This window comes from Paralichthys olivaceus, chromosome 5 (assembly GCF_024713975.1).
Source record: "Paralichthys olivaceus isolate ysfri-2021 chromosome 5, ASM2471397v2, whole genome shotgun sequence".
In the NCBI taxonomy this organism is placed as follows: domain Eukaryota; kingdom Metazoa; phylum Chordata; class Actinopteri; order Pleuronectiformes; family Paralichthyidae; genus Paralichthys; species Paralichthys olivaceus.
Genome location: NC_091097.1, coordinates 5,682,471 through 5,704,970, shown reverse-complemented (window position 1 = coordinate 5,704,970; position 22,500 = coordinate 5,682,471). Strand labels below are relative to the sequence as shown.

Here is a 22,500-nt window from a genome sequence, read left to right as displayed (position 1 = left end):
TTTCGTCTGTGTGCAGAAACCAATACAGCTCCTCCGAGCCAGTGAGAAGCCTCAGCACATGTGCAGAGCACATTTCTCTGAACCTTGTTTGATTCATTCGTTTGTTGTGGTGGATTGGTTTGAGCCTGGGGTTTTAGCAGTTCCTCTAAGGTCTTAAAGTGGTGGGTTTGGTCGGCCAGTATTTGGGCAGAGTTGAATTAAGGCCACAGAGGCAGTGACATGGGAATAATGCTGTTTCTCTCCTCAGGGCGCTGACTGGATTGGGACTAGAGGACCCTCTCGCTCGTCCACGGAGAAAGAAGCAATGAATATACCATTTAACTTTAAAATAAATCTTCTCGGTCTGACCATTCTGCAATAACAGAAGCAAAGGAATAAATGGGAAAATGACATGAAGAATGTATGAATGTATTTTCCAACCAGACTTGGAAGGTTGAACGGGATCAGCTGTTTTCTCTCTCTGTCTCTCTCTTCCTGTCGTTCTGTCTTTGCTCTCGCTTGCTCTCTCACTCTCTCTCTCTCTCTCTCTCTGTAACTGCTGCAGAGTCGACAAAGGGTGACGACGGCGTTGGTTAGGTGTGTTCCGGTCATGCAGGTTTCCCCTCTCTTTCATTCCTGTCTCCGTCTGCACATCGTCAGCAGAGTTGGCAATATCAGGGCTTATTCTCCTTCCTTCAGAGGGAAATCACTTGCTGCCATTTATTCTCTTACAGTATGAATACAACTAAACATGTCGCCTTACAACTTCTGCTCAACAACAGGTGTTTGTATTGAGAGTTGCAAGTCACTGTACAGTTTCGATTTTTAAACACAAAAGGAAGGAAAGGACTGTTAAATCATTTGGGGGGGAAATGGGTGGACGGACGTAGACATGTGACATCTTTAAACAACGCCGGCGTTCCCCTTTCTACTCCTGAGGCAACTGGTGTCTAGTGTCGGCCATGGTGGCTCTATTGTTGGCTTCTATGGTCCCTGTCAGGGGGGGAGTGAGTGTCCCCAATTGGCTGAGCGATGTAGTAAAACATGTCCGAATTCAGACCACCGTTAAGCTCTGACCACATCAGAGGGACCCTCCTCGAGCTTTGTCTATTGGCACCTTGAAAACCGATAGGCTGAGTAATTTCTTTTGAAGAGACCCTTTTATAAAGATCAAAAGGCTCCGAAGTGGATGGGACTGGGCGGAGTGAGGCCACAGAGACATTGTGTTCATTGTTTTTACGACGGTGATAGCAGGTAATGCTTAAAGTTAGTGTTGGTGCCACTTTATAAAAAGCAGTTCTTTGCAAAGGGGTTCGTTCTTTTTAAAGTTTCATCAGTGTTAAAGCGGAACAATGCTCAGCCTGTGTAAACAGTCGTATAATGTCGCCTGTGGTTTGTGGAGGTCGTAAGCCTCATGATGTGACAGTAGCATCATGTGGGTGAACTCGCCATTGTCTTGATACTTAAAATCTTCAACAGCTTTACATCTGAGAGGCGTGAGGTTAGAAATGGATGCCCATTTGTGGAGGGACTTTAATGTAAAAGTTGCATCATGGGAAATAGGATTCAGGGTTTGGGAGTGTGGCCCATACTAGAGCGTAAAAAGTCAGGATATATCTGCTTCTGCTTTTAAGACACACATTTTCTTATCAAAATGAATTTTCTAAGAGCCCTATCAATGCATATCATATACTAATGCTTTACAGATACATAAAAAGCGACTGGGTTTTCCGTTGCCAGGTTGTGAAATGAGTGAATTGAAATAAAGTAAAAATTATTTTAACTGGAAACTTGGTGATTTATTAGGAAGTACGTCATTTAAGTGTTTCTGCAGATGGCAGTGTCCTCAACAACATCAACAACTATTTGATGGATTTCTGTGAAATAGAAATGGTCGACACATTCGTGGTCCCCTGAGGATGATCTTTAACTGTGGTGAACCCTGACGTTTCTTATGGCCCCATCACAGGGTCAGATTTTTTGATTGTGCTTTGATTTTTGCTTATAGTGCTAACATTAACATTTTATAAAGCTAAAATAAGCATGCAAGTTAGCACCAATATGCTTAAATACAGCCTTTCAAAGACGCAAGCTTGGCCCACAAATTCTTTCTTACTGAGCAAAAAAAAAAAAAAAGTTAAATTCACAACCTGGCAACCTAGAAGTATCACTGGAATATAGATAAAATGGTTTTAATTTACACAATCCCATTATTTAAAGACTGAAAAGCCTTTGTGAAGTGCCCCTTTCTGTAACGTGGTACCCAAGTTATAAATATGTTAAGAAAGACTTGTTTTTGAAGACAAACTCTAAACACCTCAGTCGCCCCCAGCAATGTCATTCTGCTGTTTATGACCTGTAATCATCAGCTCAGGGTCCGGGCTTATCCTGATGATGGGCGAGCGACAGAGAGACAAAACAGCGACTAAAAAGGAGGAGGGAAAAAAAAAACAGGATGGACAGAAGTTGGTCATTTTACTGCACACACAAGCCATAACAGATACCAAGAGCACGCCAGCATTAGGAGATCAGAAGGAGGCAGGAAGAGAGGGGCGAGCCTGAGGAAGCCCAGGAAACAAAACCTTTAGCCTCTGTGTTTACGATGCATGTCAAACAAACGACAATGACCTAAAAACATTGTTATTGGTGGTGAAGATGATAATGAGCTGTCGTTAAATAAAAAAATATATATCTGTATGATAAAACTACAGGGGAGGGAGCCTGGGGATCAATTTGTAAAATGTGTGTATTTTTTTCAGTTGTATTTTTTATTTTTTACGATAACTATTTATTTTCTTTAGGTATGTATTGGATAAATGTATGTACATGTTCTGTTCCCCTCTCAACTTCATTTGAACTAGTTTTAAAAGTCAATATGAAAACATTGAAAATGGTCAATCAAATATGCTACTGTATGTGTACATTTTGAGAACCAATTGTGCAATGATTTAACAGATTTCCATGAATAAAGTGATAGTAATACAAATTGAAAATATCATCTGGAAGATAAACAATGAAGATCATTATGAAAATGGTGATGTAAAAGAAAAAAAATAAAGTGGTCCAGATGGATCTGCTGATCATCACATCAATTTCTCCATGTTTTACTTCGCAGCTCGTCTAAACTAATTATCTCAAACACTATTCTTAATTACAACTTGTAAAAATGTCTATTTAATGCTTTTTTATAATTCCACACCACTGAAACTTTCCTTCAAGTAGTTATTTGCCAGCTACTAGCTACTTTGCAGGTTCAGATTTCACACACAAAAAAACAAGCAGGACTTTTACTTTCATTTGAATATTTTAAAATTCCTCTATTTTTATTTACATAACAGATCTGAATGTGTATCTTATGTAGCTGCAGTTCAATTTTTCTGTGTCCTATAATAGGACATGGATTACAGAAGGGGAAAAAATGTTCATTCACTTTTCATTTTCATCAGCAAATAAATTCAGCATTTGTTCTTTTAAATATCAGATAACCTTTTAACAACAATAACGAGTACAAAGATGTTTTATTACCATGTTTGGCAGGCAAACTGAGCAAACCAGCAGATGGTTAAATTAGCCTCTTTATGTGTTATGTTGTTAACAAACCACATTTAACAAGCTCCAAAACCATCACATCAGCAGCCTGAGTGAGATCATGCTAAAAAAAAATGTGCCCACGCTGTTATTTGCATATCGAATACATCTAAAAGCACTGATTCAACAATATTCATGGTAATCCAGAATGGGAACAGTGTGGAGCAGTAAAGTGGAGCCTCAGTAGGTGGCGCTCCTTCCTCTCACAATCCGAGTGGACCAGAGGCTGGAATTATCATCAGACACTTCTATAAATACACACGGATATACATAGCTTCATACATAAAGGTATACTGGTGTCATATTGTACACATATATATATGTAAAGGAATATATTAATATTATCAAATACATACACATGCTTACATACTAATCAAAAATAACTTAGATTATGAAAGATAAATCATACAAAAACAGTACTTTTTAAAGTCAAATCTCTATAAATGACAATTTTCCCTAAGATCTAATGTTGAGGTCTTCTCGTTTTTTTCAAAAGTCATTTGACGCTGTGTCAGATGGAGGAAGTGGAAGCTGTGGATTAAGGCTGGAACCACATCCATCATTTTCAGGAAACCAGCAAGTGAGAGTGCCGAAGAGGGAAGTCACTGCTGCTCTACTGTGTGTCACTTTCTACTTCTTGCCTTCCTCTCTTCCTCCCTTCCTCTCAGCCTCTCCCCTTCCTCATCAAGACCTTCCTCCCTGGTGCCTGATTGGTTCTGGACAGCAGCACACAGACGCAGGACGAGTCGATGCGGATCCACCTCCATCCGACTCTGTTTTGTGCGTCTTTGGCGAGCGCTCGTACAAACGACTGCTTGGGTTTACACTCACTCAACCACTGTTTTTTGTCCACGCCTAAGCAGCCGGCCCCGGCTACGCCCATCGGTGGGGATCTGGATTTGCCAGTATTGCTCAGCGGCTCAGGCTGGCGACAGCGAGTCTCATAAAAGAACTGTTTGAGTGGTCCTGTTTGGGTTTGGATTTCCTGCAAGATGGTGACGTTCCGTCCGAGCGAGTCGGTGGCGTTCTTCTTGTCGGTGACCCAAACGTTTTCCGACTCGCACACTGACTTTTCCCCTCTCCGTCTGTCAATCGAGTGCGAGCGTTTATCCCGTTTAAATGGACGGTGGACCTCACTGGTGACTCTGGAAGAATCGGCCCAGCTCGGAGTCGTACTCCTGTCGATCGCCCGATCCCCGTGACCCTCGATGTGCCCGTCCATGTCCTCCTGCTCCTCCATGCCTCCATCCTCCTCCAGCTGGCCGGTCTCCAACATGAGCAGGAGAGGGGGGTGTTCTGGAGGAGACAGGGAGGATGAGAACAGGACTCGTGGATGTGCGTCCAAAAACATCTTGTCTCCATCAAGGATGTTGTCCAACCCGGTCCCGAGGCCCAGCCCTGCCTCCAGGGTCAAGCTCTCCTGAGCCTGACCTCTTCTAGATCCTTTCTCTGAAGGAACAGTTGGTTCTGGTCCTCCTGGACCCTTTAGAGTTGAGGCACGGCTGAAAGTATTATGGTTTTCTGCTGCAGAAACCTGCAACATTCGATCTGTTGAGTCCTGAACAGTGTCCTTCTTGGAAAAGTCCAAGAAATTGCTACTGCTGCTGCTGCTGCTGTCAGCCTTGTAGTCCTTTGGTAGAGAATTATGTTCAGAAATATCTTCGGTCCTGTGTGTTCGTCCTTCAGTGGGAACATCCGAACTGATGCTGCTTTTGCCATCGCTGCCTGAGTTGCTATTTGATTGGTAGGTTCCTTGATTCTCCACCTTGAACATGGAGGTCTCTTCATGTGCGGAGGATTTCACATCATCCTTATGGTTCTGGAGGTTTTGTCCGTTGGTGTGTTGGCTAAGAGCAGCAGCCATTTCGAAGTCCGTTTGTATGGCGTTTCCGTGAAAGTTGTAGTCCGTGGTGGGAGCTGCAAGGCGAGCGGCCGGGTCATGACGCTGCTCTCTGTGGTTGTTGGAGCCAGGCTCTGTCATTGCGGCAGTAATCCTGGACACAGGGTTGTGAGGGAAGGGCAGGGCCGAGGCAATCACCATGGCAACCAGGGGAAGCCAGTGCATCACTCCCAAGACGTTTCAGCTGGCGGTTGAAAGAGAGGAGAAACAGAGGAAGCGAGGAACAACGTTATTTTATACAATTCAAATTGCGGCTTATACAGTGAAACCAAGTACCTCAATTAAAATGTAAAAGGAGAGGTTTTACAAGTGGCCCGCAGCTTTATGACTCCGCTGCTTTAACTGCTGGGGTATGGCTCTAAAATCTTGGCAGACATCGTGGAAAATCAGGACCAAGTACAGTGAGGTTGCCCTCTGCTTCTTCATGTGGGAAGAGTTCAGCTGTGAGCGCTGTGGATTGTGAAGGGCTGACCTCTGAACGGATACACTGACAACCTGGTATGTAGGCAAGTCAGAGACTTTAAAAGCCAAAAAGGAAACGGATTACAAACACATCTGCAGCACGAGAGAACAAGTCTGGGGTCGTTTTGTTCTCTTGTTCTTTCTCTAGGATCCACTGATGTTTTTAAAGATTCCCTTTGAGTCAATTAACGAACACACATGGGAATTCAAGACTTCAGGAATTCAAACTGAACACACCTGGGCTTTTCTTTGTGAAGAAAAAAAGATATTATACAACTGTCACCTCGGACTGAGAAGCTGAGGTGCGACCATCAGTTTTATGAATCCAGCCTGCACCAACCTGCATTATCTAAACTTTGTGTGGCTTGTAATGACAGAGGGATTAGTGGGAAATGTGGCATAAATATGACACAAATGCTTCATGCCTTCCCAATGATTCCCAAAGTGCTAGAGAAGTAGAAGACAACGTATGTTCATTAAAAGTGTCGAGAACGTTGCTGTAATGCTGCAACTATTAGTCAAAAGCCACCTCCACGTCATGTCATTATAGTAAGCACTCCCTTGTGTAAGCCATGGGTAAACATTTCCGACAAAACTTGAATGAAGCTGAAATTATGAGTCAGGCAGAGATGATTCTGTGAGTGTGAGTGTGTCTGAATGTGTGTTTCAACGTGAGGTTCACCTGTGACTAACTGGAAAAATATTCCAGTCACCCATCCATGTGCTGCTACAGCGTGACGATGTACACCTCTAGAGCAGAGATAAATGTCAGCTGGGTTATTTGTCTGAAAGCAGGGAGGAGGTCATTTGGAAAGTGTTAAAATAGGTGGAATGATGAGAATGTGAGTGATGCAGCTTTACTGGCGAGGCTCCTTCAAGGTTTCCTCAGGCGGCGAAGAGGAAAAGAAAAACGCAGGATGACAGGAGGTGAGAATGGAGAGAATGTTGTGTTTTTGGATCTTTCATTAGTGATCATCCGTGACTGTGTGGGTGAACATGTGCGGCAAAACAAACTCTTTTCATTGACGGGAGTTGTACCCAGCAGGGCCACACCCTGGACACAATGCAGCTGCCACTGAGCAACAAGGTTTGGTCGACGCGTCACTCATGCTGTCACCTCGGGCGCACACAGCTCCTGCTTGACTCGCTGACAGAAAATCACATCAAAGTATGCTGAGCTTCCTCTTCGCTCAGGCTACTTATCAACGCACTGAACCCGCCAAATTACAGGTGTTGAGTGTGATGGAAGAAGATTTTAAAGGTTAAGTGTGTAGAATTTAATGAAATCTAGTGGTGAAGTTCCAACTGAATACCCCTCACCTCACCCTCCCCTTCCAAACATGAAGGAGAACCTGTGGGAGCCTTCAGTTTTCATAAGAACTCAAAAGGCTTTTCGTTTGTCCAGTTTGGACTAATGTAAAAAACACGGCTGCGTCCTTAGAGAGGACCCACTCCTGTTGTTAATATAAAGTTTTTAAATATAAAGGTGCCATTCAAGGGTAAAGAAAACAATAATTTGTGTAATTTAGATGAAACACACTAGTGAAGACATCACTAGTATTATTTTACATAAAATGTCTGCCAATAGATCCCTTTCACCTAAATCTGTACGCAGGACCTTTAAAAAATGGTGAATCACAGCCTTTAACACAACCTACAAATGCAGACAACCTGCCAACGCCAGTTGAAGCAGCAAAAATGCGCACAGCCATGGCGAAGCAAAAACAGTCTGCTGGAGCTGACAGGATCATTTGTGAGAGGAGCCAGCTGTGGAGAGGAGGAGGTGGATATCCAGGAACAAATCTGGAGGATTTGTGTTACCTGGGTGTGTGTTCTGCTGCGGCAGACTTATGCGCTTCTCAAGGGCTTTCTTGGCGCACTCAGGGCGCTACACAGGAGGCCCGGCGAGCGGCCTCTCTAAGTGGTTTCTTTGTGAAACGGCAGCAACAGCAGCAGCACTTCATCACCACGCTCCATTTGCCGCAATGACACGCATCATTTGAGCTCCCTGCGAGGCCCAACGAGGACCTCGACGTTCTTCCGCCCTCTGGACCAGACCCAAGCACTCCGAATCCCCCGCTGCCCCCCACCTCGCCCTGCGCCAGACAAGAAACACGAGCACTGAAAATCCCACGCAGTCCCTCTAAAAACGTGAGGTTTGAAGAAATAAAGCCTCACTCACACACTGCACACTCATGTTAATCCTAATCTCTGGAGTTTGAGATTGTTCCAAATGAGCACAAGGACACCTTGAGACCACAGAACAGGACTCTTACAAACAAAAAAACACCACTACACGAATTCACCAATTAAACATGAACAGACTATGTCCTAACTCACTGTGAGGCCCCGCTGAAGCGTACAGTGACTCACTCAGCAGTCACGGTGACGTCCTTCAGCCTTGGGGGCAGACTCCCTGCTGTTTCTTTGTATAATCACATTATTGACTTCAGACCCACCACTGGGAGACGTTTAAGAAACAGTAACAAGAAACCTAGAGATGCAACTTGTTTCAACTCTTCTCCTAAACTGTGCAACACACCAACATTCCCAAAGGATATCAGGGAGCATTTTTCAGTGACAGCTCGAAACAGATCTTTTTCACTTTGCTTTCAACTCCCTCTTTTTTTCCTTTTAAACAGCAATGTCTTACCTCCCTCTGCACCGCTATTAAACATTTCATCTTATTAGATTGCTCAGATGGAGGGGCAATTAGGATTTTGGGGTGGGCACCATTTCACACAATGGACCTCTGTTGTGTTTTAAAGAACGCATCACAATAGGAATTTCAACTAAGCTGTGATATAATAATAACATTAGTAATATTAATACAAATTATGTTAAAAAAACAAGTTCAACACCCCAGTTTGCTTTAGTAAATGAATAACTGTGAACACCTGAAGACTTGGTTGTCCTCTGTGTAGTGTTTTGTTTTTTGACAGCACCTGAAGGCAGCACCAAAAACAAAACTCATTTTCAGACATAATTTTGTGCTATGTAAAAACTATTTATTTATCAGTCCATTTCTAATCCATTAATGGTGTTATATATAAAACTGTTAAGAAAAATCATTAATTGTCTTGCTTTGTTCAACCAACATTTCAAAACCCAGATGATTTATATTTATATTATTATAAGACTAGGGGAAGCAGCAAATTCTCACATTTGAGAAGGTTAAATCAAAAAAGGTTCGCTTTTTTCATACTTGAGCAATAACTTGAACAATGAACATTTACATCCATCATCTACCAATTATCTCCAATTATCAGATTGCATTAATGATCTTAATTGATTCACCAGTTAAACAACTAATACTTAGAGCTTATAAGCCTGTTGTCATAATGTGCCGTGTTCTCTAAACATGCGTGAAAAAGGAAAATGAGCCACTCTGTTGACATAAATCTACAACAGAGGCTTGGCTCAAAAACCCAGCAGCGAAACAATAAAGAAACGTGTCTGTTGAGTCGATCTGGCACCTGGCAAATTGGTCTGACTTCTGTTGTGACTGCTGCCAGCGTGAAGCCATCAGGGTTTAATCCAGATGAGTGAAGGTGGAGGAATCAGGAGGGGGAGAATTATGGCATGGGGTGGGGGGGCCTCCGACTGCGAGAGACCCCACCCCAAGAAAACAGACGCCATAAAGCAGCTCCACACCTGGCAGTGGCTACTGTGCTATTAGCCTGTTAACAAACTAATCCACCCCCTACCACCACCACCACCTCCACCACCATCATCATGTGTGGCTGATGTCAGACACGTCCATCTGACACAGATATAATGGGTTGTGTTGTGACTGCTGGGTCCAGGGGCCTGGCCCGTTCTAATCCTGCCTCTTTGATGTCCTGTAACCTAAAGGGAGACGGAGGTGGGAGACGTCTGGAGGCCAGATGACTGCAGGACGTCCCCCTAATAAACTGTTTGCACCCAAAAATACAGATTTCATGGCAGGTTCATGAAATGCATCAGAGTATGGCCCATTAGAGAGACATCACAGAAGACATATGTCCAGGTCAATGTCTGCCCCCCCACTCTCCTCTCTTTCTGTAGGGGGGGAGTAAAAAGCCTCGGCCTCGCATGTGCTCATTTACAGTGCTCTGCTGTCCCACTGTGCAAACAGCCCATTAATTCCAGCCCTGTGATTGTTTCATACCACGCTCTGCCTGCAGGATCCAGCCCCCTCCTCTGCAACCCTGGCTCCACATGAACCACTCTCATCTCTCTCTTCCACACACAAGCTGACCAATGCACACCTCTTCTCATGGGGGTACTGTGCATGCTACCAATATGTCTTTTTAACTTAAAAAAATAAAATCATGCATTACAGTGTGGAATTTGAGGAAGTGAAAATGAGATGTGAAAGAAATTATATTCTTCGGTTATCTCACTTGCATTTGCTCAGAATAAAATTTAAAAAAAAAAATCCCAGAGGACCTGATCTGCTGACAGGATGAGATTAAAAGGCATCAGCTGCAGGTATGTTTTTTTTTTAAAAAAGAAGACAATCTGTGTGATCTGTGCAGGTCTCACTCATCTCACCTGACTGAGGGCCAATGAAAACATAATGTGAAGATTGGCAACAACCGCAGCACAGCCAAGGAAAACAGTGAGTGAGAGGTGGTGTTTGAATGCAGAAGTGTTTAATGGGATTTAAACATGCATGAAATCAAATACACAAAACATGATCAGGTATGTCTGGTGGGTGGGTTTGCGTGTGGAGCGTTACATGGGCAGGCAAATGCATGAATAAACACATCATAATGGAATTAATTAACTTATAACTGCATGCAAGTGATAGAATAACCTTTCTCACATTATGTAACTGCTCTGCTCCATTTTACTCAATCTATAAATCAATAACCAGGTGAAAATGCACCGATGTGAACGAACACATGTCACTATGAGTGGACAGTGTGCATTTGAGGCCTGTGGTTTTCAAGTCGTACCGTTTAGGTGAGATCCGGACCCCGCGTCCTTCCAGCTGACACCACATTGATTATACGGTCCTGTCGCCAGTTGCTCAACTGGTTTAGAAGAATAAAAATAAAGTCAAATAAGACTGTGGCGCCGTCCCCGCAAAACTACTCTCACTTTTGTGTTTATTTCTTCTCATCGCATGTGGACTCCCCCCAATGTAAAAGTCCTGAGAGGAAAACCAAAAAAAAAAAAAAAGTCAAATATAAAGCAGAGAAGTCAGTCCAGCGCTTCACAGCAGAGAGTGGGTTTTTAAAAAAAAAAAGAAGAGAAAGAAGTTCTCAAGTACAAAACAATGTGTTAAAATGTAAATATCCCATGAGCTGTTAGTCCTGTGGGGGCAGGAGGGTGTCCGGGCTCAAATATGTGGAGGAAGAAGTGGAGAGGTGAAGAAGTTTGGACAAATGTTTTAAGATCTCAACACCGCCTGAAACCCGTAAAGTCCCACTGTCAGTGAAGCTGGCACCAGTGGGGAAGTCACACATCTGGTGGGGACTTTCAAAATAAAACCCGGTTTGGAAGAGGAGCGCTGTTTTTGACATTTTATTTATGACTTTTTGACTGCAACACAAAAACATGACAAATAAACAAATATAGATACGAGCAAAAACAAATTAAAAAACACCTCTTTATTGCCAGTCCATACTTCGTCTGAAATGTCCAGAAGTGAATATTAATAATACTAATAAAGGTAATCATAGAAACAATCTTTATTTATACAGTACAGTTCTTTATAAAGTTACAAAGTGCTTCACAGAGATTAAACGTGATTGATCTTTATCAGCAATCAAAATAAAATAAAGATAATACATTTTATAAAATAAAATAGAATTGAATAAAAAATGGAGTTACAGATATTTGTTTAGGATATTGTGTCCAATTATGTGTTTTAAGAAAAGATATAAAAAGACAAAAAAATGTTGCCTTTCAGATCTCAATAGGTCGATTTACTTATGCCGAATGGCTTCTAAGTGATTTTTTTAGATATGAATTTATATTTATTTTGCCTTTAAATTTAAATGATGCTGTGCAGTTTTATTTGTTTGTCTTTTTTTTATATATGTTTTATATCATTTTCTTTCGTATTTGTGACGCCATTGTTACAGATGTTTTGTAAGGTACAATGTAATTATTATTATTATTAATAGCTATGATAATACCAGACACGAGGATTTGTTGTGATTTTGGAGAAAAAAGTCCTACAGTAATTGGAGTTGTCCAAAATCTCTGACTGCCAGTGTCTGTATATTACTTCAGTTTGTGTCACACAACATAAAAACAAATATTTTGTTTCAACAAAAATTGAAAACATGTGTGGGAGGTGGAAGAAATATATATAAAAATAAAATCATACAAAATCTCTTACACCAGTTAAGGGATAGTAAAGAACAGAACATTGGACATGTATTAATATAACATATAAAAATGCACAAAGAGAAGAATCAATCCTATGAATACAGAATAAATAACAGAATGTAAAAGAGCTACATGACACTGCACAAATGAAAAATGTTCATCCCAATGAGCTTTTGGTCCAGAAATTAGGGGCCTGAGTTTTATTTCTAAAGTCAGAAACAGCAACATCCGGCGCAGTTTGTGTTTAGCCTCAGTTAGCTTCACAGGCTAACGAGTCCGATTTCTATTGGGAAGCGCAGAGACGAGTGTGTGTGTGTGTGTGTGTGTGTGTGTGTGTGTGTGTGTGTGTGTGTGTGTGTGTGTGTGTGTGTGTGTGTGTGTGTGTGTTCAATAAGAAACGTCTGTGACAACACAGGACTATAAGACCTGTTTCCTTCACACGTGTTTAGAATATAAAACCCTGATCTTGGGTTTAATGCGCTAAATGATCTTTATTAAAGTCTGATTTCCGAGCTGGATTTGAAACACACGTTGTGTTGCGTTAACTTCAGATGAGCGTGACTGTTCCTCTTCTTCGCCTCCCTCTTTACCTCTGTAACATCTCTGTGGTGTTAGCAGCCATGTGTCAGCGGCTCAGCTCCACAGTGAAGTCAGACCATTACTCTCTGCTGGAGGTGCAAATGATTCCGAACAGGCTGTGGTGAGGCCGGATGTGGCTCCTCTTCATGCAACATAATCCCGTTTGGCTCAATCCAACAGGAGGATGTCACCTCATGTTCTCTAAAGCAAATCCGAGTCAGCTTCCACATCGCTTCCTGTTTGCTGCTGCCAGATAGTTCTGGTGTGTGCTCACTTTCTGGCTGTTTGGCAGGTGAGTGTTTGTTTCTGCTCAAGGGCACTTTGACAGGATAGTTTGGATCCTGATGACCTCAATGGCTCTAAATTAGCTCTACTATCAGATTAAGGGAATTTAGGGCACTGCATGTATAAAACATAGATCGTTGGGAAACTTCAGAATGGCTTAAAATACCCCAGAAAATACACATAATGTGGCTCAAAAACCACCCAGGTACACGTTTGTCTTACATCGCACTCAGTAAGAGCTCATACCGTCACCAGTGCCCAACAGTTCAGTGTGAAAGGGATCTACTGACAGAAATTTAATATAAAAAAGTCCTAGGATTATTTCATCAATTAGTATGAATTTTGTTTTCTTTACCCTAGAATGTGCCCTTTATATTTAAATACTTTATATTTACTTCAGGAGTAGGTCCTCTCTATGGAGGCCGCCATGTTTTTTACAGTCATCCAGACTGGAAAAACTAAACACCTTTTGAGTTTCTACACTGAAGTCTACCACAGGTTCTCTTTCTTGTTTGCAAGGGGAGGGTGAGGTCAATCAAGATGCACCAAATTATTCTTATTATGAATATCCATGAATGATTCCCTTTGAAATCAGTGAAAATTACCAAAGCACACTAATCTAACAATGTTAAAGAAACTCAAAATAAATAACAATTTAAGGGGTTCTTCACGCTCCTCATATTTCCACCAAGTTTTTAAAAATACTTCAGAAAAATGCTTTTTACCTTTGCTTGAAAAAGTAGATACATACGCCCGCTGCTAAACACCTTCGACCAATCACAAGTCAGTCTCAGCTCAGCTGAAATCAATCAACTCAGAAACATGAACATCGGTGTGATAAGAACTACCTAAAAGACAAAAACCATCTTTGAGAAAATGTCTAACATTTATTTGATGTCTACTTTGACTTTTTAGTTTGGCCCATGTCCCATCTGCTAACATGGAGGAGCCAGGGTTTATGACACCAGAGTGCCATCAAGACGCTTTGGCTTCTGTGATGTTGTCCGTCTTTATGCATAGATCTATGGTCACTGCCATGACGACTGTCAACCCAGCCAACTTTCACTGATAAACAATTTATCCTGAAATAACCTCATACGTGAAACTACACGCCTGATAATACTGACACGTATCAAGAGCATGTATTCAGTCATTGTACAGGGAATATAACATAAATGTCTACTATGAATGTTCATATCATTGACCTTCAACCTCAGTGTCCTAGTGCTTCATGTCCTGTCTCATCCTGGATGTTGCCAGTGGTATTTTTAGTATGTTTGTATAAAGGAAATTGAAAATGACGCACAAAAAGAAATATTTATTGGAGCTTTGGGCAAAGAAAGGTAATAGTTCTTGGTCCAAGTTTTTTATTAGTATTTCAAACTAGTATTTTAATTGCATTTTTTCATACTACACTGAAAAAGTCTGGCACGTTTCCCGTGGTTGTCTATTATGCATGCCTTGATGCATATTAATCCATTACATTAGTTATGTTGCTTAATATTTGACAGTTGTAAGGGCAGGTGGAGCCAAACCAAGCTGGCAATGGACAGGGTTCCAGCCAACATGCCATCTTTAGACTTGCCTATCAACTTTACTCGTGTTTCTTTGGAATAGCTGGAGCAATAGCATGGCGCGAGGAGATCATGCAAACTCTACTCTAAAAAAAGCTCCAGCCGTTGCAGCAGGTTCAAACCTGTGAGGCAACCGTGCTAACCACTGCACAATCCCACTTGATGCATATGTTGATTGAAAAAAAAATGTAATTGTAATGCTAACAAATTTACAGGATTGTGTTCTCTAGATGTTCCACACCAGTAATATACATTTTACACGGTTTAAAGTTTTAAAACAAATTATCCAGTGTTTAGTTGCAACTTAAGCAGCTTAAATAAATAAATAAATCAAGATAAAATGAATGACTTATTTCTGAACTTACAGTTTTCCTGCAGGAATGGACGTAACTGAAGCCTTGAAAGTTAATGCAAACACTGTTTGCAGTTGTCGTTTTGTAAAAACCTTCTGTGGTAAAGAGGCACTATTAGAACAAAAGTGTGTTTCTACTCCATCTGATGCATCTGCACTGCAGAAGTCGTGCTGTGTATCGCTTTCAGAATAGTGAGAGGTTCATCCTACCGCTATAATGAATGAGAGGAAAAGTCAGAGATCACTCAGTAGAGTGTATACCTCCGCCAAGGTCCAACAGTCCAATCTCACAATGTTAAAGAAAGTGAAAAGAAAGATTTGGCTCTTTGTCTGGATCAGTTCCAAAAATTAATAAGGTCTTAGTGTCCCATCCCCTTCACAAAGATTCAAGGAAGTCAGTTATTTTGTAATTCTTCTGACAAACAAACAGCAATGAAAACGTAAGTAACTACAAGTGAAACACGTGTGGCAAAAATGTTTGGATAAAGTTTCTAAGCATTGTTTGGTTTCCAAGTGTGTTCGGCTGTTGAATGAGTAGAAATATAGATATTTTTAAATTTTTTGGATTTGATCTCTGTTTTAACTTCAGAGCACAGAGACCTCACACTGTAACATCTGGAAAAACTGTGGTGTTCTTCAACTTTTGACCAGTAGTGCACCTTGTCTTAACTTGCCCTGCGTGTACTCAGATAGCTCATTTATAAATCTTTCGTCAGTGTTCACAGTCAAATGCTGATTCGTTATGTGGTTTAATTAAAAATCAAGTCGTTAAAACACGTTCATATCTCTGTATATATATACGCAGGTTGGCTGAGTGCAGGCGGTTCAGGGCTGCTGTGAAGCTGAAAGGCTGGAAACGGGAACTGGTGACAGGCTGCTCTGTCTGCCCACAGGTCTTTGGGGGAAAGTCGGCGAAGGGCCCCGCAGGAGACACAATGGAGGTCTATGGAGGACACACAGGCCGTCAGACAGTTCAACGGGTCCTCGGAGCAGATAAGTCGTCCCCACACAAACCAGACTGAGGGTTCACTGCTATTGACTTACGAGAAAAGCGCGTCCACTGAGCCTCACCACCTTGAATGGCCTTGTTGAAAGGGAGAGCCATAAATTGGCGGATGAGCAGAGAGGGGAGAGTCTGCCTTCCCTTCTCCCTTCTGCCGCCTCCCCCCGTCACTCTCTCTCTCTCGCTCTCTCACATGCTATCTCTTTCTTTCCTTTACCAAGTCGTGGTGTCCATCTCACCAAACCCCCTTTTCCCCCTGAATGTTTAAAAAGATGAAAGGATAAGAAGAAGAATGGAGACAAAGGAGGGGAGGGTTGTGTTACAACCCTGCCCCTGAGAGACTGCTCATGAAAGAGTTTGGGGATGGGAGAGATAGGGACCAGAGAGGAGACACAGAAAGAGAAGAGGGGGATCATGAAAAGAGGTTTTTCAAACGGCGAGCCGCTAAAACGGGTCACTTCTGTATAGAGAGGCAGACTAAAGTGCAGTCTTCACTCAGGGACGGAGACATTTAACACTGTCAATACTCTCAGATGGAAGGGAGCGTTGATATACTCGCCCTCATTGACTGATTGCACACAGACACACACACACACATACACACACACACACACACACACACAAAACACATCAACACACACAGACTGTCTTTCTCATTTAGTTTCTGTCTGTAACTGTACCCACCCTATAGTAACAGCTGTAGAATTAGATTTCAGAGAATCCTCCGCCAGATTCTCTTTACTATTAACTTGTCCTACACAAACACAAACACACACACACTCCCTGGTGTCTCCTGTGTGGCATTCCACCCTCTTGGCGTTTAGTGTCAGTCACTCGAAATCCTCTCAACCCTCCCACCTTTCTCTTTATCTCGCTATTTGTCTGAACTTGCCCTGCATGCACTTAAATATTTCCGCCTCAGGCTGCATTGGTGAGAGTTCATCTGAGAAGGAGAAAGAGAGCAAGAGAAAGCTGTTAGCGGAGTGTGGACAGAAGTGACGGCAAAATAAAGATGACGATTGAGAGGGCAGGGACGCGCAAATGTCGTTTTCTCAGGCTGTTGACCTCATGCTCCCTCTGACACACACACACAGTCAGACACACAGTCAGACACACACAACCATTTTAAAGACATTCGTTCACAGTAACATACTGTCACAGTAACATGTCATATTAAAAGATTTTCTAAATCTCCTTGTGGCTGAAAGCCTTTAAAGTGAAGTCACAATACAGGGCAGACAGCTAACACAAATACTCAACAGTGGTTTTCTGTCTGTCTTTGGGGATTTGTCTTTTTGGACTAATAACATTTCCATGGCCCAAACAGATTTCCCGGACAATTATTCAAGCCCCATAAAAAGCAAATCAGATCTGGTTTATGACACAGTCCTGCCTTTTACATGAGGAACTTGGTTAATCCTTTGGCAACATCACACATGTCAGAACTGTGATGTTGTTTCACTGCCTTCATCTGTGTCCACCTTTTTGGATCCTGACATATTGTCAGTTGTTTCTCATATTTCAATTTGAACAAAACCACACTGAGGTGTTTCCAGATGTCACTTTAAATTCCTCCGTCTCCTCTGATGAAATCTTTCCCACACCCGGCGTCATCAGATGTGAACTTATTGCCAATCACGTTGGACATCCTCCTTCATTGGAAACGCGGATCTGAGCGTAATTGGGACGTAGTTATTACAGCAATTATGGCAAATAGCTGAGCTGAGCTGTCATAGTGCAGCTGACTGTCTGTCCACGCCTGAGCCACCAAGTCAGACTGCAATTACACATCTTCTCTCCACAATACCTGGTGTCAGTCTGCCGTCATCTCCTCCTCCCCCATCTTCATGCACTTTGAATTTCTCCATCCTTTCTTCTTCTTCTATTCTCTCCACCTGGTATGTTTTATATTTTCATCTCACCAACTAAACTCCCCCCTTCCCCTCCCTGCCCTGCATTCAAACCGCTCTCTAGTGAAAGCCGCACAACCGTCGCCACCATTATCGCACACACATGCACGCTGAGGTGTACCTGCACATGTTTCCAATTTCAGGCATAATGCACTTTTCCCCGCAATCTGACCCAATTAGCCAAAGCCTCCTGGAAATGCCCCAGTCGCCAGCCACGGTGGCAAAGAGGTAAAGGGTCAAAGGTGAGGTTATTCACTGGGAGGGTGGGTGGTGGATCAGACGCTCTGATGAACACATCACCTCCTGTCTGTTGGGGTCTGACTGTCTTAGGCGTCCCCGGCTGCAACACTTTAGCCCTTGTCCGACTTCCAAACAGACATATTTGGCACAGGTGTAGGATTGTGCAGAACTCGAGCCTGAAATTAAATTTCACAGTTTATTAAAGGTCAGACAGGATGAGTGACAGAGTCTGGAGCTAGACCACACGTAAACACATAAACAACACACATACACACTGAGTATGCACACACACACACACACACATGCCTGCTCTGACAAACAAACAACACATGCGCCTACAAGTTCTTCCTGCCTGAAAACTGAAATTAGCGTATGGAATGTTAACCTTCGGGAAAACGGTTTGGGCGGGAGGGAGAATATGAGAGCATCCGAGCTGCAAAGCCCTCATTAGCAGAGTGGAGGACTTACTTTGGTAATTCTGTTTAATGCTTAATGAGAAACAGGTTTGAATGGGTGCAGGATGCAGACTGGCGCTGCGCGGCGTTGCACTACCTGGCAGCCTGCCCCGCTACACGTCTGTCTGCGAACAGTTGGTGTTGTGTGTGATGCTGCTGCAGAAGCCGGTTGATTGTCAGTTAATGAAACGGTTTCAGACCCCGCCACACAGCCGTCAGGGCACGCACACACTCTGCTTGTCTTGTTTACATCGTCTGCGCCACCGACCCCTCTCCTCTTACAGCACCTCGCTCCCCCTCTCTCTCTCTCCCCCACATCACCTCCTAGTCGCCTCCTTATCTGTCCCTCCTCAGTGTCTCGTTACAGGACTCGGTCCACGTACAGCGGCTGCGCTTTCATTCACTTTGCAACAGATTTCGTTGCAGTCTGGATGTGCCCGGATTAGACGTGCAGCCTAAATAGTGAATGATCTGTTAACAGTTACGTCTTCCTTCTCGCAGTCCAAACCCACACCTTCCTGCCTTTCTCTGCATATTTGCACTCGTCCCCCCCTGTGCTCCCCACCCTCTCCTCTCCGCTCCTGCACATCCCCGCACCTCTTTCTCCATACGCCATGTTCTGTGCCTTTTCTTTGCCAGGGGAAAAATGTTACACATTGTAAACTTTACTCAATGTACAACACCCCACAGGATTGGATTTCAGAGGCAGACTTTGTATTTGAACTGCTCGGTCAATTAGTAGAGGATAGACTTACAGCGCACCCACTGCACAATGGAGGCAGCGGCCCAGTTGTACAAACCCCTGTTCCAGTCCTCCATCTGTCACTCCTCTGTGTGTGTGTGTGTGTGTGTCTGTGTTCAAATTCTTTTCTGTTAGTTGTTTTTTTTTTTTTTAGTATTGGTGCTGGATAATAAACTGAACCCAGTACAGTAATTTTTACAATTTATACATTTCCATCAATTTATAATAAGCTGTGCCCACATGTGGACACTAGAAATAATATTTATTCATAGGAGAAGTTTAAATTGTGGACAAATTTGTTATATTAAATTTCCTGTATCTGCTCATAACTACTATAGTTTGTGTTAAACCATTTAAAGTAACTCAACCCTCTGGGGTTTGCATTCAGGCCAGCGTGATCACGTCATGTGATGTGTCTAGTGTGTTTTTATGTAGGTATACAATATCAAAGTGAGAAATAAATTGTTTACTCATATTGGCAATGTTGAGCTGAAAAAAAAGACACCAAACCTCGTCAAGGTAAACATTTATCAATGTGATCAAAGTTCCCAAGGACTCCTGAGGGTTAAAGTGAAAATGATCAAATTACTGACATGCACATATCTCACTGACCTAAATATTTTGTAAATGTCTTAAATTAGAATAGACCTGGCAACCAATGGCATCCAACTCAGAGTTCAACCAACCAATCAGCCCACAGTCCAGGTCAGACGCGCAGAGTATTTTATTGTTTCAGAGGCGAGTCCTCAAAAGAAAGCTAATATCATGCTCTTTTTAATAGGAGTACGTTTTTAAAAATGTTATTATAACCGAAATGACAGGTGGTTGTCATTTAATGATCGATTCAATCCTCACTGCAATGCCAGTGAGGAAGGGTAGAGATCTCTTATGCTGTAAACTCGCTATCATCGTGCCGATCTGTGATATGACAAACCGGAATCTGTCTGTCTGCATCAGTTTCCAATGTATTTCCATGGAAGACGCTACACCCTTGTATGTGCAGTATGTTGCCTCAGAGGCCTCACAGATTGACACGACATTGATATCTGTCAAATGGTCCCTCAGAAGGAAGGTGCTGTGCAGATTGAGTCACTCCAGTGCAGAGTCATAGCACCCTCCTGTGGAAGGGAGGGTAACCGACCCCCCCCCCCCAGAAAAAAAACATTCACCTCACCCCACCCTCTTAACCTGAAAACAATCTTTCTTTAATGAAAGTTGAAATAATGGGCAAAAGAAACAAGAACAAAAATCAAACCTATGATGGAAGTGAGTGAACAAGGGAGAAAGAAGAGAGGGGAGGGGGGGGCTCAGAGAATCAAGCTGTTGTATTAATCTGCAAATTTTCCTCAGATGACGCAAAGACTGAGACTTTGCCTTCCTGTCCCTCTCTGCCTCTTCATCCCCGCCTCGCCACATCCCTCTGCTCGCCGCGCCTCTCCCTGATGCCTCGCTCTTGTCGAATGGGAGACAGCGTCACGCAGCAGGTAAGCCTGGTCACCACCTTGTTGTCATTTTTTTTCCCTCTCCTCCCTCTGTCCTCACATTCATTCACTGCTCACACATGCAGCGGGTTGACGGGGTCATTGTATTTTCTTTGGCGTCTCAGTCGTTTTTGTTTATTATTGGCTTATTCAAAATCTCTCTTGGGTGAAGATGCATCAGTGTATTAGAGAAAAAATAATGATAATAATTCACAATGAGCTGCAGGTTAGTGCAAAGTTTGCTCTCTGCCTTTATTGTGCATTCCGGATCTATAATATCTTATCAGTCATCTGCATTGTTGTAGCTGTCAGAGAGAAGAGGATCAGGGAGATTTAAGGAGTTTCCAAGACGTCTGTTGGCCAAATGAGAAGATGGATTTACTGTAAGGAGGAAATGAGCTGTGTGAAATTCAGTCCTGCTGGAGTGAGGAGCGATAGCAAAGTTGCGGCGCTGGATCAAAAAGGGAGGGAGAGGGGGAAAAAAGAGGAGAAAGAAGAAGAGAAAGGGAGTGTTTATAAATAGCAGAGCTTTACAAGGGTGAAGAGAGCAGATGTGAAAGACAGTCTGTGCTTAAGAAGTTCAAACAACAGATTAATACACTCAGATTATCGTCGGAGAGAAGTGGGGGGGTTGGTGGGTTTGCTGGACACGTGTACACACACACACACACACACACACACACACACACACTACACAGATGCAGAATAAATCACACACACACACACACACACACACACACACACACACACACACACACACACACACACACACACACGTAAGGTCAAGCATTTTCTCTCATTGACACTTGTCCACTAAATTCAATTTCAAACACTGGCAGTCACATAAATGCAAATCATGAAGGTTTCTGGCAGTGTGTTCCCTTCTTTTACATCATTGAAATATTTTTGTACATTGTATTTACTGTTTCAGTCAATTGTCACGTGCAAATACTTGGAATTTCACAGTGCAAACTTTTCAGACGTGATGATTTGCTTCTTTTCTCATTTTAGATGAATTATCTTTGGCTTTTGGACTGTTGGTTGCACAAAACGTTACATTAAGTCACAGGCATGTTATATAGTTTTTTAACATTTAATAGAGTATACAATTTATATTAAATTAATTCCCTTTAATGCTGAAATGTTTTATCAGTGGGTAATTTTTTTGACCATGTGATGATTTCTCTGTTTTAATTGAACATAAATTTAGCTTCAGGGGGAAGTCGCATTGAGCTTTGGGAGGTTGTAGAGGCTGTAATGGGAATTCTGAATGTGTTAACATTTTATTGTATGCTAACAAGAATTCTTTTGAATTGATTATTCTAAATACTGATAATCTCTTCATCTTCCAAGATGTGTATTTATATAATTTGAAAATAGATATCTTTGGGTTTTATACTGTTGAAGTGGAAAAGTAAAATATTGAAATATAATTGGTAGCTTGGCAAAAATGTGCCTTACAGATTATCAATACAATTTGATGCTAAATACTAAAACAAGAGGAAACAACTTATGAATAATAATATTTATATAATCTGAATTTCCTGCTGAATCTGATTATTTTATTATCAATCAAAATAAAAATGCAATGTCACATGATCCCTTTTCTAGCAGCAAACACCG

General features: G+C 42.3%; 3 protein-coding genes across 6 annotated transcripts in view; 2 read left to right on the top strand and 1 right to left on the bottom strand.

Moving 5' to 3' along the window:
* The window catches only part of ppfia3 (PTPRF interacting protein alpha 3), a 30,772-nt gene extending 27,707 nt beyond the window's left edge, over positions 1 to 3,065 (top strand). For all 3 annotated transcript variants that reach the window (XR_011241047.1, XM_020094727.2, XM_069524955.1), the window contains one exon: positions 248 to 3,065. The gene's annotated coding sequence lies outside the window, so the exon portion shown is untranslated. The remainder of the gene's footprint in view (positions 1 to 247) is intronic.
* A 1,024-nt stretch (positions 3,066 to 4,089) lies between these two features.
* LOC109646832 (uncharacterized) lies at positions 4,090 to 11,050 on the bottom strand. The gene is made up of 2 exons (XM_069524956.1): positions 10,873 to 11,050; positions 4,090 to 5,651 (listed from the first exon to the last, which is right to left on the bottom strand). The coding sequence occupies exon 2, from the start codon at positions 5,630 to 5,632 to the stop codon at positions 4,232 to 4,234; it is 1,401 nt and encodes a 466-aa protein (XP_069381057.1). The 5' UTR covers positions 5,633 to 5,651; positions 10,873 to 11,050; the 3' UTR covers positions 4,090 to 4,231.
* A 1,626-nt stretch (positions 11,051 to 12,676) lies between these two features.
* slc1a9 (solute carrier family 1 member 9) overlaps positions 12,677 to 22,500 on the top strand; it is a 31,168-nt gene continuing 21,344 nt past the window's right edge. Inside the window, exons 1-2 of one of the 2 annotated variants that reach the window (XM_069524491.1) lie at positions 12,677 to 13,127; positions 15,940 to 20,880. The gene's annotated coding sequence lies outside the window, so the exon portion shown is untranslated. Of the gene's footprint in view, positions 13,128 to 15,851; positions 20,881 to 22,500 lie in introns of both variants that reach the window. The other variant, XM_069524490.1, reaches the window with a different exon arrangement.

Bases quoted from the DNA above. Each gene is read 5' to 3' on its own strand.
- LOC109646832 (XM_069524956.1), bottom strand. From the start codon at position 5,632: ATGCACTGGCTTCCCCTGGTTGCCATGGTGATTGCCTCGGCCCTGCCC.